General features: G+C 63.7%; 3 protein-coding genes across 4 annotated transcripts; 1 reads left to right on the forward strand and 2 right to left on the reverse strand.

Annotated features, from left to right (window-relative positions):
* Positions 1 to 2,845: 2,845 nt before the first annotated feature.
* Positions 2,846 to 6,256, reverse strand: RPUSD1 (RNA pseudouridine synthase domain containing 1). 2 transcript variants are annotated; one of them, XM_063100251.1, is made up of 7 exons: positions 6,157 to 6,256; positions 5,479 to 5,667; positions 5,200 to 5,323; positions 4,920 to 5,022; positions 4,669 to 4,770; positions 4,087 to 4,244; positions 2,846 to 3,180 (listed from the first exon to the last, which is right to left on the reverse strand). In XM_063100251.1, the coding sequence occupies exons 2-7, from the start codon at positions 5,658 to 5,660 to the stop codon at positions 2,944 to 2,946; spliced, it is 906 nt and encodes a 301-aa protein (XP_062956321.1). In that variant the 5' UTR covers positions 5,661 to 5,667; positions 6,157 to 6,256; the 3' UTR covers positions 2,846 to 2,943. The 2 variants fall into 2 exon arrangements, with proteins under 2 accessions (XP_062956321.1, XP_062956320.1); XM_063100250.1 differs by lacking the exon at positions 2,846 to 3,180 and having other exon boundaries at positions 3,822 to 4,244.
* A 271-nt stretch (positions 6,257 to 6,527) lies between these two features.
* CHTF18 (chromosome transmission fidelity factor 18) lies at positions 6,528 to 15,801 on the forward strand. The gene is made up of 22 exons (XM_063099951.1): positions 6,528 to 6,583; positions 7,261 to 7,455; positions 7,542 to 7,686; positions 7,862 to 8,027; positions 8,584 to 8,676; positions 8,775 to 8,827; positions 8,959 to 9,097; positions 9,604 to 9,813; positions 10,288 to 10,385; positions 10,630 to 10,753; positions 10,839 to 10,990; positions 11,112 to 11,205; positions 11,519 to 11,617; positions 11,700 to 11,830; positions 12,501 to 12,648; positions 13,424 to 13,648; positions 13,731 to 13,880; positions 13,973 to 14,103; positions 14,758 to 14,902; positions 15,022 to 15,153; positions 15,456 to 15,513; positions 15,585 to 15,801. Exons 1-22 carry the CDS (start codon positions 6,553 to 6,555, stop codon positions 15,719 to 15,721), a joined length of 2,856 nt encoding a protein of 951 aa, XP_062956021.1. The 5' UTR covers positions 6,528 to 6,552; the 3' UTR covers positions 15,722 to 15,801.
* A 36-nt stretch (positions 15,802 to 15,837) lies between these two features.
* Positions 15,838 to 16,165, reverse strand: GNG13 (G protein subunit gamma 13). The gene is made up of 2 exons (XM_063098610.1): positions 16,068 to 16,165; positions 15,838 to 15,943 (listed from the first exon to the last, which is right to left on the reverse strand). Exons 1-2 carry the CDS (start codon positions 16,163 to 16,165, stop codon positions 15,838 to 15,840), a joined length of 204 nt encoding a protein of 67 aa, XP_062954680.1.
* Positions 16,166 to 16,410: the final 245 nt, after the last annotated feature.

Consider the following 16,410-nt stretch of genomic DNA (forward strand, 5'->3'; position numbering starts at 1 on the left):
CCTAGGGGCTCCTCACCTGGCCCATGCAGCCATGGCATCACCCCCACATGTAGGTGGCCCAGGCAGCTCCATCCCCTCTTCCTGCTTCAGCAGCCCAGCTCCATCACTGACACCCGGCCTCAGGTGACAACCATGGCAGCCCTGGCCATGCTGGAGAACAGGCTGCGAGGCCTGGGGGCTCAGGTCCCAGCAGGTGGGGGGGCGTCAGGGAACCTGGCCATGCTGCTGGGTGGCTGAGAGCCCTTGCCTCCTCTTGGGCACAGCCCTGCATGATCCAACAGCTTTCGGGCACCTCCGGGCCTCTGGACAGGAGGGAGGTAGGGAGGTTCCCACCCAAATAACGGGGCAGACAGAGGCTCAGAGGGGCTCAGCCACCTGCTCAGGTGGCCCCGCCCCTGCACCTGCCCCTCTCACCTGAGCGGGAACACCGTCTGTGGTATGGGAGGCTGCTCCAGGGAGCTGTAGACTAGGCACTCAGACACCAGTGATCCCAGCCCACCCTGCGCGTCAGCCCGCGCAGCTGAGCACCAGGGTGCAGGGGCAGTTCAGGGCGAGGACGCCGGGGTCCCCCCTCACCTCCATGCCTGGCCCAGCAGGCCACCCGCAACTGTCCTGCCTGGGGTTGGACCCCGCTTCTGCAGTGATGCCCGCCAGGCAGTCCTAGAGGGGAGGGGCCTGGCTGTGCCAGGTGACACTGCTGTGTGGGCCCCAGGCACAGCGGGCACCTGCTCCCCAGCCCCGGGGGAGTGGGAAGCTGAGCTCATGGTTGGAGGCCACCCAGCACACGCCCCTCCCCACAGGGGGCCCAGCCCTGCCATTTGCACTCACCTTGTGCACAAGTGCACCTACACGTGCATCTCAGGCTACATGGCCTGTGTGCTCGGGAGCATCACATGTGTGTGCTGTTTGTCTCCATGTGTCCCCGTGCAGGACATTCTGCACACATAGACCCAACGTGTTAGATGAGTTTAATGCCTGTGGCCATCCTGTGGGTGCTGAGCACACAGCCAGGCAGGTGTGTGCACACGTGTGTGCCCTGTGGGGTAGAGAGAGCGTGTAGGGACACCTGCCAGGTGGAGAGCTGATCCACATGTAGGGGGAGGGGAGCGAGAAGTGCGGAGCCTTCCCCAGGGCGTGGCCTACCCCTTCCTTCCAGCTGTTTGTCTGGCTGTCCCTTGCTCTGTGGCTCAGCCTTCGGCCTTGGGCCAGGCTGTTCTGGGCTTGGTGCTTTGTGGCCAGCCAGATCCACCCGTGCTCTCCCCAAGTCCTCGCTCCAGCCAGGGAGACCCCACTCTGCAGAACAGCCTTGGGGTCCTCGCCAGTTCCCAACTCCGTGGCTGACCTCCTTGCACGGCCCTGGGCTACCTGGCACTCAGCGATTGGCTGGAGCCCAGCAGTGGCACCAGTAATAGGCGAGAGGGGTCTTCTTGCTTCTACCCATTGGCGGGTCCTGCTCAGAGGGTCCTGAGGGTGGGGGTGGGGGTAACAGTGGGGGTGCTAGGGCTGCCTTTGCTCCCGGCTCTAGAAGGGCCCACGTGGGGGACACCAGGAGCACCCCAACTGCTATGGGATCTTTTTTTTCCCCCAACATTGGAGAATTTGGCTTTGGCAATTAAGAGAAACTCCTTCAACAGGCTCTGAAAAGCAGCCTGGAAAAAACCAGTTCTCTCCCTCCCCCTGCGTGGGAAACAGACTCCTTAGCTTGGCCTTTCACCCTTAGGGAGGCATAGGTACTCGCTGTAGGCCAACAGCTTCCTGGGGACAGGGACAGAGTCCTGGCCACACTGGTGAGATGTTTTGGGACAGCCCTGTTTGAGGTCCTGGCAGGGAGAGGCCCCTGGCGGCTCACCAGGAAGGAAAGGGTGTCGGGTGATCCTGGCCCAGCTCCAGTCCCTGTGGGCTCAGCCCCTCTGGCACGTGCCACTGTTGGGAAGCAACCGAGCTTGTCAGGAGTCCAGGGTGACAGGGATATGGGACCTGCTCCTCAGGATGGGGATATGCAGGACAGGGTGTGGCAGTGACCTTTGAGTGGCAGCTGCAGGCGAGATGGCATGGGCCTGGTTGCCCACTGGAAGGTGAGCTCACGGGTCTAAGTAAGCTCTTTGGGAACATCTCTCTGCTCCCCACAGATACTTATTGAGTGTTGACCTCGAGCCAGGCCTGTGCAGGGGTGAGGCCCGCTCGCTTCTGGAGGGAGACTGAGGAAGCAGGAAATAAACGAGATCTTGGTTGACGGAAAAAACGTGGTGGGGAGTGGGCAGCAAGGGATGGGGGGTTGCAGGCAGAGGACGGGGCTCAGCGAGGATGGGATGTGACAAGGTGGGGCCTGGCCAGCTGAGTGTGCCTGGAAAGGCTTTCCATAGGCAAGCACGGCCTGCCTGGCATGTCAGAATAACTATCGTGACAGGGCTGACCTGATGAGCCGCATGAGTTACTCAGTCTCTGCTGACGCTCTCTAGCCTCTTTATAGACGAGAAAATGGAGACACAAGGAACAGTCCTGGCGTGGGGGTTCCAAGCGCTGGGTCTCTGGAGCCACCCTGCTGAGATCATGCCCAGAATTACAGCTGAGGCCAGCCCAGGAGCTGCACTGTGGGCACGGCTATGACCTCAAACTGGTTGTTGGTCCAAGTGACACCCTCCCACAGAGCTTGAAACTTTGGGAGAACAAGCCTGAGGCCCATGTGAGGGGCAGTGGCTCTAGGAAGCACCCTGGTTGAGGCCAGCTGGGTGCTCCAATGCTTTTGGCTGGGGGTTCGCCATGCACGGAGCTGATGTAGCCCCCATGGCCCACAGTGTGGGTGTCCAGACCCGACCCCAATGCAGACACACGGTCACTCTCAGGGTCAATCACCCAGGATTTACTTAGAGTCTCTACAGCCCAGCTGCAGCTGGGGGACAGAGGAAGTGTGTCCCATCAGCCCACAGCTCCAAGGCTGGGCCCTTAAGGCAGAGACTGACAGCCTGTGGCTGTGCAGGAGCCAGGCGGAGACGTAGCAGTAGCAGCTGCAGCCAGGAGGCTGGAAAATTCCGCAGCAGAAGCAGAGCTCCCAGCAGATCTGGAGGGACACCCATGAGAGGCTCCTCGACCACCGCCTCCAACCCACACCCCTGCGCCGAGGCCAAGTGCCGCCCCGAGCTCAGGATCCAGGTGGAGAAGGATGAAGCTGGTAGGCGGAGTCTGGCAAAAGCAAAGGCACAAAGCAGGCTGGGCATCATGCAGACTCCATGATGGGTGGAGTCTGCAAAAGGAGAGAGTGCAGCAGGCCGAAGGGTACAGCAGGTCTGGGCAGAGCAGTGAGGAGCACAGAGCTTCAGAACACGAGACTGGGTGGGCCTGGGTTCCTGCTGCTCTGGGATTGGGCTGGGGGCCCACGGGAGGTAGCAGCTGCTTGGGCCCAGAAAGAGCCTACTCTGGGACAAAGACTGCCCAGATCCTGACTCTGTCTCCTCCAGCTGGATAACCTTGGGTAAGTGTATAAAACAGAGACTCCTAGGGTGTAACTTTGGTGCCAAAAAGCTGTTCCAGGAGGAAGAAAGGGCCTCGATTTCCCCTGGGGGGTGCTGGGAGGAAGGCCCTGGGAATTGGGCATCAGTACCACAGTCAGACTGTGCCACGCCTGCCAGGGACCACGGCTGCCTGGCACCCCCTGCTGGCCCTTCCTGGCAGCCCAGTGGCCCCCAGAGTCCTCCTCTACAACCAGACCCAGGAGCCGGTGACTGTGGGCTTGCCCAAGAGGGGCACCCCTGCCTCAGGATGGGCCTAGGGCTCTGACATGCAGCCCCCAGCCCCCAGAAGTCCCAGTCCACCCCCCCCCCACCTCCAGGGCAGCAGCTCTCAGTTGTCCGGCTCCAGAGTCCATTCTGACAGCCACTGCAGACACGAGGCTTGCTGTGCCTCAGTCTTGAGTGGCTTGCTACAAGTCGGTGGGGGCATGGAGAAGCTGCAGGGCCCAGGGTCCCCATCCATGGGGTCAGGGTCAGGGGCAGCCTGTAAGGCCTGGACAAGCTGATCAAGAGGCTGCACCAGAGTATGGGGGTCCCAGCAGGCATCGAGGCTGGGCAGGAAGGGATCCGGTGTGCAGACCTCCACGCACTCGGCCAGCGTGGGGATGCGCAGGTAGAAGGCATGCAGCATCATGCGGAAGGGCTGGTCTTCCCGGCCTGTGGCCTGCCCATATGTCAGGTCCCCCACCACTGGGTGGCCAAGGGCGCTGCAGTGCACGCGGAGCTGGTGCGTCCGGCCTGCAGGGGTAGGGGCAGGCGGTCAGGCTGGGGCAGGGGCTGCGCTGTGCCTACACCCCCACCTAGCTCCGACCACATCCAGCAACTTCCCCACATGGCCGCGATACCTCATGGCAACCCCTTGGGGCACGACCTTTCCTGTTCCCTGCTGTAGACAAGAACGTGACGGCTCGAGACAGAAAACTGACAGTGGCGCTTGGTCCTAACGACCAAAGCCAGCAAGACCCGCAAAGCTCAGATAGCAAGGAGCAAAGACCCTGTGTCAGACGATAGACTACAGGCGTGGAGTCGGGGCGTGGGCTCCGCTTGGGGTGTTGTTACCAGTTCTGCCTGGATGCTCGGGGTGACCCCAGGCCCGCTGCACAGCCTCTGTACCTCACCTCCCTTTTCTGCTTGGTGGGGACACCCCCACCCCTGGACACACCTGTGAGTGGCTTCAGCAGCACTTTGGAGACGGGGTCGCCTGCGTACAACCCGTGTTCCAGAACTACCAGTTCTGTGAGACTCGGTTTTGGGTTCTTGCAACCTGGGGAATAGAAGATAGGTGTGAGGGTTGGCAGGGCCAGTCCCAGGCCCCAGGTGACCCCAACCAAAGAAGCCTGCCCAGGTTGGCCCTGTCCACACAGGTGTCCGCTGGATTACATGTGCTCTGTGGCCCTAGACCACCCACCATACCCTGCGTGCTCTCGATGCACATGGTGTGGGCCCGGCCCTCTGTGCTGTTCCTGCCAATGGCGTAGCTGATGGTCACCTGGCTCTCCTGGACGTGCCCCCGCACCTGCCAGACAAGGGGATCACACGCAGCTCACAGGCCAGCCTGCCGCTTCCAGGAAGACCACCTGACAACGTCTGGGCAGCTAGAGAAGGAGGCATGGCGGGGAGCTTGGAACTGAGAGGCCTGTCAAGGTCGTCTGGGAAGTGCTCACATCCACCCCAGGGACCGGTCAGGCCTTACCAGAGCCAGATAAGCCTTGGTGACGCGCCGCTCCTTGAAGCACCTGTAAGCGCTGCCCGCAGCGGCCTTGTTCAGGGCCACGCACAGTGCCCCGCTGGTAGAAAAGTCCAGCTGGTGGCAGAACCTGAGGTGGGGCAGAAGGTCAGTGATGTTGGACTGGGGCCCGGGTGAGATGCCCCTCGTTGTCGTCTAGCCGGTGGCCTCACGGTGGGGTCAGCGTCTGAGCCACTTCCCTGGGACAGACGCTGCTATGGGGCCACCCGTGCCCGCCCCGCATACCTGAACCCGTAGCAGGTGTCAGGGTCAGCCAGCTCGGGGAAGCGGTGCCGCAACTGCTTCTGCAGTGTCAGGGTCTCGCACCACGCCTTGCTGTCGATGCGCACGTCCCAGTGCTTGTTCACCACCAGGAAGTCTCCGCTCCGGTACACGATGGACAGGTTCTCCACGCTGCCCGGCTCCATGGCGGGGCTGCAGGAGGCAGGAGTGTGCCGTGAGGCTCCTGCCCAACCAACACAGACCACCCACCCCCAAGACCCCCGCTCTCAAGCCACCTAGACCCACTGTGCCCCTGCACCCCCGGGCCCCAGCTACCCTCGATGCCTGAGGCCAGGCCCGGGGGCGTCAGCTGAGGGTGGGGGTCTGGCCGGTGTCAGGAGAAGTCAGCCCCGCTGTGGCTGATTGTTGGGGATAGTCCCCAACCCAGAGCTTGGACAGACTGCCAAGCTCTGCGGCCCGCCCCCACCGACACTCCTGCGCCACGCTCCTGACACGCGACAGTGCTCCCTAGTGGCTGCTGCTCCCCGCGTGCCCGGAGCCGCGAGGTCTGCTGGGCTCGGCTGCAGGGCTGGGATGTCCCCTCCGCCGCCTTCCGACCGCGTCTGACCCACGGACTAGGCGCGGCATGTGCGAGCGGACCCGGACCCGACCCCTCCCGCGCCCCGCCCGCTCCGGACAGACCTGCGGCCGGCCCCGCCGTCCGACCCCGGCTCCGCCCCCGAGTCCCCGCGCTCGGCGACTCAGCAACCCGGGAACCACCGCTCAGGGAACCGCAGCAGGACCTGAGCCCACCCCAGCCTGCGCGCGCAGCCCTGCCCTACCCCGCCCACGGCCCGCCCACCGCGGACGGACGGCTGCGCCGGCCAATAGCAAGCGCACCTGGGCGCGAGGCTCGGAAGCTGAGACACGAGTCCGCTCCTTTCACCCGGTGCGCAGCCCCGCCCCGCCCCGCTGGCCAATGGAGAGCGCCGCCGGGCACGCCGGCCACTGATTGGCGGCTCCCGAGCGCGCGGGGCGGGGCGGCGGCGGCGGCGGCGGCGGCGGCGGCGGCGCGGGAGGTTCGGGAGGCAGTGGGCCATGGAGGACCACGGGCATGAGAGCTGCCGAGGCAAGGACGCCTTCTGCGGCCAGTTCGCGGCCGAGCTCGAGGCGCGGGCCGAGCGGGAAGGTGGGAGGGCGCTCCAGCCCTTCCCGCCCGCACCGGCCCGGAGCGCACGCCTAGAGCCGGGTCCGCGCCCCGGGGCCTCCCCGCTCGACCCTTCCCCTCGGGCCCTCCCCCCTCGACCCCCCCGGAACCTTCTCCCCTCGGACCCTGCCCCTTGGGACCCCTTTCTCCTCTCTCGGACCCCTCTCTCTGGACCCTCACCTCTCAGATTCCTTCCTCTGAGACCCCTCTCCCGGACCCTCTAGCTCCTTGGACCCTCCCCCCTCGGACCCCTCCCCACGGACCTTCCCTCCTCGGACCCTCTCTCCTCGGATCCTCCCCCCTCGGACCCCTTCCCCCAGACCCTCCCCTCGGACTCTCCTCCCCTTGGACCCTCCTTCTCTTGGACCCTCCACGCTAGGACCCTCCACCTCGGGCTCGGTTTCTGCCCTGGGGCGCGTTGGGGTCATGACCCCTCCTGGCAGGCAGGGAGGGCTGCTCGGAGGCGGAGGCCTCAGGAGCGGGAATGAGGGCTCCGCGGGGAGGGCGGGTGCGGGCAGAGGGCCGCCCGCGCAGCCGTCTGCTGTCTGCTGATGGGCCTGGCTGTCCTGCGGCGGCTGCTGAGAATCTTCCCCCAGCAGGGATGACGGCCCTGTCGCCTTCCCGTGTACCCCAGCCCACGGAGGGCCGGCCCTGGCTGACGTTGGAGGAGGCCATTGCCAGAGGGGATGATGCCACCTGCCCTTCTTTAGTTGAATCTCCGGGGAATAGCAGGGGCGGTGCCAGGAAGAGGCAGCTGGACGCTGACATCCAGAGTCACGGCCCCCTGCCCCCCAGTATGTCCATGGGTTGGGTCCAGGGTATGCAGGGTGGACTGCATGGCGGGAGAAGGGTCTCTTGTTCCTGCCATATGTCTCTGCAGCCCTCAAACGGCTGAGGCTGGAGGCTGTCAAGAGGCTGAATTTTGGGCCAGAGGAGATAGAAGAGCCGTCGCTTCCTGACTCCCCACTGAGGGACATCACCCCCCCACTGAGTCCCGAGGTCTCCGCTGAGCTGTGGGGCCATGGGTGTGTTGCTTGGGACACCTCTGTCCAAGGGGTACCTGAGAGGATCCCATTCCCTGGATGAAGCCTGGGTGATGGGGGCCTGTGGGAGGGCTCGATTGCCAAGAGTGGGTCCAGGCACTCTCGTCCAAGGGTGATGGGGTGGGAGTCCCTGAGACTGAGTACCGGTCCCTCTCAGATCCTCAGATGCTGGTGGCATGGATCTCACACCGGCCTCACCAGCCATCCGCAATCCTGTCCTGAGGTGGCCACCTATCTTGGAGGATTATGTTAACGTGACCTCCACAGACGGCAACCGGGCCTTTCTGGTGCTGCGTGCAGACCCCGCAGGCACTGGAGTGCAGGTGTGTGCTGTGTGACCACAGGGTGGGCCTGGCTGTGGCCTTCCTGCAGGGTAAGGGATCGGTGTCGCTTAGGAAAGGGTCTTGGGTCTTGCATCCTTGGCTGGGACTGCTGGCAGACTTGGCAGGAGCTGTCACCTTTTCACACAGCTGGGGGCTGGGGAGAGCAGAACTGCTCCGGAGGGCATGGCCTCAGAGAATACAGCTTCTCTACCCCCACTCTGCCCTTGTGTCCCCAGGCTCTACGGCCTAGCTACCCGGGAGGCTGTGCGCATGCCCCCAGTGCATGCCGTAGGGGTGGGGAAGGCCCTCCTCCCCTTTCTTTTTCTCCTTTCTTGTTCCTCTTAAACCTCTTGTCTCTCCCCCTTAGAGCTGCTCTCGTCTGGGTGGCTTCCTTCCTTGGGGTCCCTGATCACACAGGACCTCATCCACTTCCCTTGGTTGATTTGCCTGGGGGAATCCCTTCCAGGTCCCTGGGTACTGTTGGGAGGGGGGCTGCGGGTAACCCCGTGACCTGGGAGGGCGTCCAGAGGTGACTGTTGCCCTCCGTCCCCCACAGAGCCCTCTTCTTGATGTCTGGTGGCGAGGCTGTGGCCAGCTACACCTGCTGGGTGTGCCCTTCACCTCCCTGAAGGAGCAGGTTGACAGTCAGGTGGGATCTACCGGGGCTTGCTGGGAGGGGAGGGGGGTGCTGGGGTGACTGGCCATCTGAGCTGTCCTGACCACCCACCCCCCGTCCTGCTTGCATAGCGCCGGCAGCGACTGCTCGAGGATGCTCAGCAGCTCTCAGACACACTGCGCAGGTGAGGCTCTTCTGCCCCCGGGAACCTCACTGTTCTTGGACCAACTACTAGCCTTTCCTCTGTGGATGTGGGGTCAACTTGGTTCCTGTGAGGGGTTAAGGCCTAGTGGCTCAGAACACGGTACTATACAGCCTCAGGCCCGAGGAGGAGGAGGCCCAGCCTGTGGGGGTCCCCGAGGAGGAGCCGGCTGACCACCAAGACTCCTCCCAGCACTGCCTCTGGGTGGACAAGTTTATGCCCCATCGCTACACGGAGCTGCTCAGTGACGACGTGAGGTCTTGCTGTCACTCAAGTGTGACTGGCTTCCCCCATTACCAAAAGGGTGGGATCTGGGACCCAGCCCATCTTTGTGTTGCCAGCCCCTGGGCTGTTGGGGTGGAGCAGGCTTTGGTCTGCCTTATTGAGTTGTAGATGGGGAAACTGAGTCAGCATGGGGCTGATTTGGTGCTGGTCACCTGTGGCCTGTTATGACCAGGGCTAGGGGTCTGGAGTGTCCCCTGCTCCGAGCCTCTGTTCCGTTTCCTGCCGTTGTAGCAGCTGATGCTGTGATGCCCTGGGGAGGATAGGGGGCTTCCAGATGCATCCGAGTCAGGGCTGTGAGGACAGAGGCCCTGCTGTGGGCCCCACTCTGTTGCCTGCTGGCATGGTGACTGGGGGCTGGCCGTTCATCATCCTGAGCCTCAGTGTCCCTGTCTGTGGCATGTGAGGTGTGGGTACGGGTCCTTGGTGCTGTGCCAGGCTGGTGGTTCCCTCAGGCTGTGCCTCCCTTCCTGCAGTTCACCAACCGCTGCCTCCTCAAGTGGCTGAAGCTGTGGGACCTGGTGGTGTTTGGCCACGAGAAGCCTGCCCGGAAGCCGAGGCCCAGTGTGGAGCTGACCCGGATTGGCAAGGAGGCCCCAGCCTCTGGCAAGTGGAAAAGCCATGAGCAGGTGCTGGAGGAGATGCTGGAGGCCGAGCTGGACCCAAGCCAGCGGCCCCGGCAGAAGGTGAGCCTGGGGCCTCACTCTCCAGGTAGCCAGTGCCATTGCAGCCTCCGGGGTCCACGAGGTGCGCTTATTTTCTCCAAGTGCTATGGGTATGATGACATCAGGGTCTTGGTGTGAAGTAACATGAGCTAGATCTTGAACTTGCTCCTGTAACAGCTTCGATAAAGTCACCATTTCTCAAAGGGCTCTGTGCCTCACCAGGATGATCTGGGGGATGGATGGTTTCTGGGGTTGGTTGTGGGTGCTGGCTATGTCCCCGTCTGGTCCCCATGTGAGTTGCTCCATGTAGGATTTTCTGTTCTGAAGTATTGCCTTTGTGTCAGGAGTACATGGGGTCTTGTTTTCTTTCGATGGCTGGGGGTGGGGTGGGATGGGGTCCCCCATTGGGACACGATTTTCAGCCTCTGGCTGCTTGGCTGGGGGCTTCCAGAGGTGGTGCGGGTTGCAGTGAATCTTCATTTATGTGGGCTGCAGGTGGCGTTACTGTGCGGGCCCCCAGGACTGGGCAAGACCACCCTGGCACACGTGATTGCACGGCATGCAGGGTACTGTGTGGTGGAGATGAATGCCAGGTGAGAGGCATGTGCCCCACCTCTGGGTCTCCTGTCTGCTCTGACGTGTGATTGGATCTGGGCCGCAGCCCCGAAACCCAGGCTGTGGTTTCTGTCTCGAGGGTGGGCCGAGGGAAGGATGTCCTTCTTTAGGGCTCTTGTGGTGACCTCACAGTTCAGGCATGGCAGCTCTGGCTTTGGGGGCTGTCCTGCTGAGGCCACGGCTGCCCCAGCAACCCCTTGCTTGACCTCACCACCATTCCAGTGATGACCGCAGCCCAGAGTCCTTCCGCATGCGCATCGAGGCGGCCACGCAGATGGAGTCGGTGCTGGGCGCTGGTGGGAAGCCTAACTGCCTGGTCATCGATGAGATCGATGGGGCCCCCACGGTGGGCCTCCATGGTATTCCTGGAGAAAGGGTGGGGGCGGGCATCGGGGGCCTGGACTCAACACCCCCTCTGCTCTTCCCTGAAGGCTGCCATCAACGTTCTCTTGAGCATCCTGAACCGCAAGGGCCCGCGGGAGGTGGAGCCAGGGATGACAGACATGCCTTTGGGTGGGGGCCGGAGGCGCCGTGCAGAAGGGGGACTCCTGATGAGGCCCATTATCTGCATCTGCAACGACCAGTGAGTGGGGTGGGGCCAGGCTCCACTGGGTGGGAGAGGGCCCTGGGTGCCTGGTGAGGGTCCTGGCCTAGACCCTGTGCCTGCCGGGCCGTGGTGTGGGCAGCGCCATCCCTTCCTGCAGGTTTGCACCTTCCCTGCGGCAGCTGAAGCAGCAGGCCTTCCTGCTTCACGTCCCACCGACTCTGCCCTCGAGGCTGGTGCAGCGGCTCCAGGAGGTCCGTAGGGGCACTGTGGGGTGGGGGTGTAGCCTTTCCTGGACCCTGTTCCCCAACTGTCCCTCTCAGCTGGCCCCAGGATGAGGTGGTGATGGTGACCTGGCCTCTGGTGGTGGCTGGTCCCAAGCAGGGACCAAGTCCAGTCCAGAGGGACCTGCAGCCTTTAGCCACCTGTGGGGTGGGGGCTGCTGTTTATTTGTTTCTAGGGAAAAGGGCTGTGGCCACAGGGTGGGCTCCAAGGGAGAGTCTGTGCTGGCCTGGCACCCCTCAGAGCAGCGAAGGGGCGCCCAGCACCCCGTGTCCTCCTCTGTAGATCTGCCTGTGGCAGGGCATGCTGGCTGACCCAGGAGCGCTGGCCACTCTCTGCGAGAAGACGGACAGTGACATCCGCGCCTGCATCAACACGCTGCAGGTGGGCAGCGGCTGGGTGGGGGCAGGGCAGGATCGGATTGGGGTCGGCTGCCTCTGAACACCTTTCTACGCCCCATATCCAGTTCCTGCATGGGCGGGGCCAGCGGGAGCTGAGCGTGCGGGCCATGCAGACCACGCCCGTCGGCCTCAAGGACCAGCGCAAGGGGCTCTTCTCGGTGTGGCAGGAGGTCTTCCAGCTGCCCCTGACCCAGAGGTAGGTGTGGGCAGGCCTCGCATGTGGCAGGGCAGCCTCGGCCTGGGGCTCCGGACCCTGAGTGCGCACCACCTTCCTGGACAGAGACTGGTGCCCATGAGCCCTGGGGCCACCTAGCCTGGCCTCCAGGCTCTGTCTAGTTCTCCCTTCCCCACGTGGCTCAGGGCCAGGGGCAGGAAGCCATCTGGGCACCCTAGTGGAGAGGATGCCCTGATGTGCTGGGCCTCCAGGGTGCAGCTCCACCTGGCCCCACCCCACTTGGGCTGTGATCTCAGAGCACCTGTGCCCTGAGCAGGACCTGCAGCCCAGGTGGGCAGGGAGCAGTCAGCATTCTTTGCACTGACCCCGTCTCTGGGCCAGCGGGGAAGCCGGCCCAGTGGGTGCCTGCGAGGATAGAGGAGAGGCACCAGGATGCTCCTTGCCATGTGGAGGTCTGTCCAGGACAAATCCTCCTCCCAGGGTGTGGAGGTCCACTTAAAGGGAGTTTTCCGGGTAGCTGAGGTGTCCCAGGTGAGAGAAAGCATTGTAAACGCACAAATGCCAGGCTGTCTCAGGGAGAAAAACAGAGCAAGTGGCAGCTGGGCTGGGGGCTTCTGAGCACGTCTGGGAGATGGGTGGGGACTTCCTCTGCTTTGAGACGGGCTTTGCCCCACCTCAGTCCTCTCCACAGGCGACGCGTAGGTCAGGACCTGACCCTGCCTGTCTCCTCGCTCCTGCTCAGCCACGAGGACACGGGCTCCCTGACTCTGGCTTCACAGCGGTTCCTCCACATCCTGCATGTCGCCACCTCCGCAGGCGAGCATGAGAAGGTGGTCCAGGTACCTGTCTGGGCTGGCCCTCTGGTGCTGAAGGGAGTGGGCAGTGAGTGGGAAACACTTCAGATGGTGCCCAAATGTGGGAGAAAAAGGCAGGGGCTGGGAGTGAGGGGTGGTGGAGGTGGGGAATCAGGCAGCCTGAGAGGTGGCTGCAAGCAGGGATGGAGAACCAGGGATGGAGAGCCAGGGATGGTGGACTGCAAGGAGGGGAATGGGCGGAAGCGGGTGGAGGCCGGTGCTGTGGCCATGTGGCTGCCCGGCCTGGGGGTTGGGAGGGGCTGGGTTCCGGATGTAGGGTGCATGTGGGGTGGAGAGCAGCCAGGGTGAGGTGTCAGCCTGAGCAGGTTGCAGAGGTCCCCCTGCCCCGGGATATCCAGCCTAAGCCGCTTCCTAACTCTAAGCAGCTTTGGATTAGTGGCTGGGGATCCACAGCCATTCTGGAGATCTGCAGTGCAGAGGGGCGGTGTGTGAGGCTGGTGGGGGTAGGACTCCTGTGTGAGCAGGGGGCCGCTCCATGCCCTGGATCCTGGTGGGTGAGCTCTTTCAGGCCATCCCAGAGAGGGGCTGGGGCTTTGGGTGGCAGCGGGGTGGACCGTTCTCTCACCCTTTCCTAGGGTCTTTGTCAAACACATGCAGTTGCTCAGGGTGGACCCTTCCTGCCACCCCCCTTCCCCGGGCCCTGTGGTCACTCGCTGGAACTACAGCTGCTCCCGACCCTGGACTTGCAGGGAGTGGGGGTGCGAGGCTGCAGGGCTCAGGGCCTGCCGCCTGCCTGCAGGGCCTGTTTGACAACTTCTTGCTGCTGCGACTGCGGGATTCTAGCCTGGGCTCTGTGTGTGAGGCCCTCGACTGGCTGGCCTTTGATGACCTGCTGGAGCAGGCAGCCCACCGCGGCCAGAGCTTCCAGCTGTGGTGCTACCTGCCCTTCCTGCCTGCTGCCTTCCACGTGCTCTTCGCCTCCAGCCACGTGCCACGGATCACCTTCCCCAGCAGCCAGCAGGAGGTGTGCCCCTACAGCCCATTGTTGGGGGGTGTGTGGGTCCTGGGAGTCCTGGGGAACCAGCCCTGGTTCATCTCTGCCCTAGGCCCAGAACAGGATGAGCCAGACGAGGAACCTGATCCAGACACTGGTGTCGGGCATCACGCCGGCCACCCGCAGCCGGGCCACGCCCCAGGCCCTCATTCTGGACACCCTCTGCCTGCTCCTGGACATTCTCGCGCCCAAGCTGCGTCCTGTGAGGGGCCATGCCTGGTGGAGGGAGTAGGGTTCCCAGGGCGCGGGGCCTGGCCTTGCTCAGTCTCCCACCTGTTGCACACCTGCCCCCAGGTGAGCACACAGCTGTACAGCGCCCGTGAGAAGCAGCAGCTGGCCAGCCTCGTGGGTACCATGCTGGCCTACAGCCTCACTTACCGCCAGGAGCGCATGCCCGATGGGCAGTACGTCTACAGGCTGGAACCGTGAGTCCCCAGTGCCTGGTGAGGGGACTGGGGGCTGCACTCTGGGCGCAGATGCCCATATTGGGCAGGAGACTAAAAGCGTGGTCTTGTCAAGGTGTCTGGGGTGGTGAGTTCCAGATTAGTCCTCGCCCAGGTGTCACTGTGAGGTGGGGTGTCACCCCAGCCCCCCAGATCAGGCACAGCCTCGAGACCTGACCTTTCCAGCAGAGCCTCTCCCAGCCTCAGTGTTTCCCAGGAGTGGCCCCCAGAACCCCCCTCCCCCCACACCAGCCTGGCGGCCTTGTGAATGACTGGAGCTCCCCAGGGCTCATCCCCAATATGGTCATGGGGGTGGGGTGACACACAGGAGTGATGGCCCCAGGGGTCCTACTGCCCCAGCAAGGGGTCTTGTGTCCAGACACTGAGGCCCTGCCTCGTCATCTTATTTCCTTCCTGGCAGCCTGGGTTCTGCTGTGGTCCTTGTTTACGGTTGGGGAAACTGAGGCTCAGAACAGTTAACCTCTGGCTTCCATAGGGCTGGGGTGCGGCAGCATCAGGACTGAACCACACACTCCAGCTGTTGAGTTGGGGTGTTCGGGGTGGGTGCGCCAGGCAGGTCTCTGGCCCTGGCTCTGCTGACTGGGTGTCTGGTGTCCTGCCTTCATGCCTGAGCAGGGACGTGGAGGAGGTCTGCCGCTTCCCCAAGCTGCCTGCCCGCAAGCCCCTCACCTACCAGGCCAAGCAACTCATCGCACGGGAGATCGAGGTGGAGAAGATGAGGCGGGCAGAAGCTTTGGCCCGGGCTAGGGACAGCCCGCAGGTGAGCCCTGGGGCAGGGTGGGGCCTGTGTGGGGCCTGTGTGGGCGGGGCCTAGGGAGTGCACATCATCCCTGGTATGGCTCTACCCAGCCAATCCTCATTACATCACACTCCTTTCAGGTGGAGAGGGGTCCCCTGGGGCCAGAGGGTCCACTGGGGGGCCCTGAGGAGAAAGGGGTGTCAAGACCTGTGCTGCGCAACCACCAGCAGCGACTGGAACACATCATGAGGAAGAGGGCCCCAGAGGAGCAGGTGCATGGGCGGTGCTGGGTGGGGGTGGGGTGGGGTGAGGGGGAACCAGGGGGCTGTGTGTGTGTGGCTGGGTGTGTGTGGGGGCAGGGCTGGCTCAGCCCTGAGGTTCAGCTCCCTGCAGCTCAGCATGACGCGGTTCCACCTGGCCTCAGTTTCCTATCTGGGTAGGAGGGTGGCTCTGCTGCCTCTTCTACCCCTACCCTGGTAGGGCTGGGAAAGGCCCCTCAGTCCTCCAGTCTGTGGCCTCAGGGGCCGCATGGGGGTCTGTCCCATGAGCCTGACTGGCCACTCCTGCTCATCAGCCCGAGAAGGACTTCTTTGGACGTGTGGTTGTCAGGAGAGCTGCAGCCCAGAGTGCAGGTATGTGTGGGGGGCGGTGGGGGGCCAGGGGCGGGGCTGGGCCCAGGAGTAACCACTGTGTGGTCCTGCAGAGGGCGTGGGCCCGGAGGAGGACTCTGCTGAGCGACGCATGGGCCTGGCAGTGGGCAGGAGTGAGGTCTGGTTCCGCTTCCATGAGGGCGCGTCCAACGCGGTGCGGCGCAGCCTGCACATCCGTGACCTGCTGTAGCCCATGGCAACCCCGCGACGCTGCAACCCACGCTGGAACCCAGAGCACTCAGAAGTCTTTATAAAGCTGCACTTTACAGAGCTGGTCTCGACAGAGTCACGCGTGTGGGGCGGGGCTCACAGGATGGTGCACTTGGCCTTCTCCACCCACGGGTTGTTCTTCATCAGGTCGGGGCTCAGGAAGGGGTCCTTGGGGGTCCCGTCCTCGATCCATTTGAGGAGCCTGCGGATGGGGTGAGCGGTGGGTACTGGGCCCCCAGGAGGCAGCCTGGTGGCACCTGCTCGTCCCAGAGGAGTGGCCTTGGCTCATGCAAATAAGGTACAAATGGTGCCATGGGGGGACTTACTCGGGGATGGTCTTTGAGGACAGCTCCCTCTTGAAGGCCAGCTGGTACCGGAGGCTCTCCACCTCCTTCTTCATCTGGGGCACGTCCCACTCCTCCATGGCGTCAGGGGCTTCAGAAGTGGCCAGCGTGGGGCTGGAGGGTGTGAGAAAGCCAGCAGTCACTGCCCCCCGGCTGTTCCCTCCCCACTGATCTGAGCCCACAGGACAGAAGGACGGAGTCCGTCCCACCCACTGCCTGGAGAAGTCCCCTGGGCCATACCACCCCGGCCGGGGCGCCGGTGGGAGGCAGTCCCACAAGGGCCCACTAGCGAGCCTCACACCTCCCTCTTCCCCCAGTGGGGCTG

This window comes from Cynocephalus volans, chromosome 6 (genome assembly GCF_027409185.1).
Source record: "Cynocephalus volans isolate mCynVol1 chromosome 6, mCynVol1.pri, whole genome shotgun sequence".
NCBI classification, from domain to species: domain Eukaryota; kingdom Metazoa; phylum Chordata; class Mammalia; order Dermoptera; family Cynocephalidae; genus Cynocephalus; species Cynocephalus volans.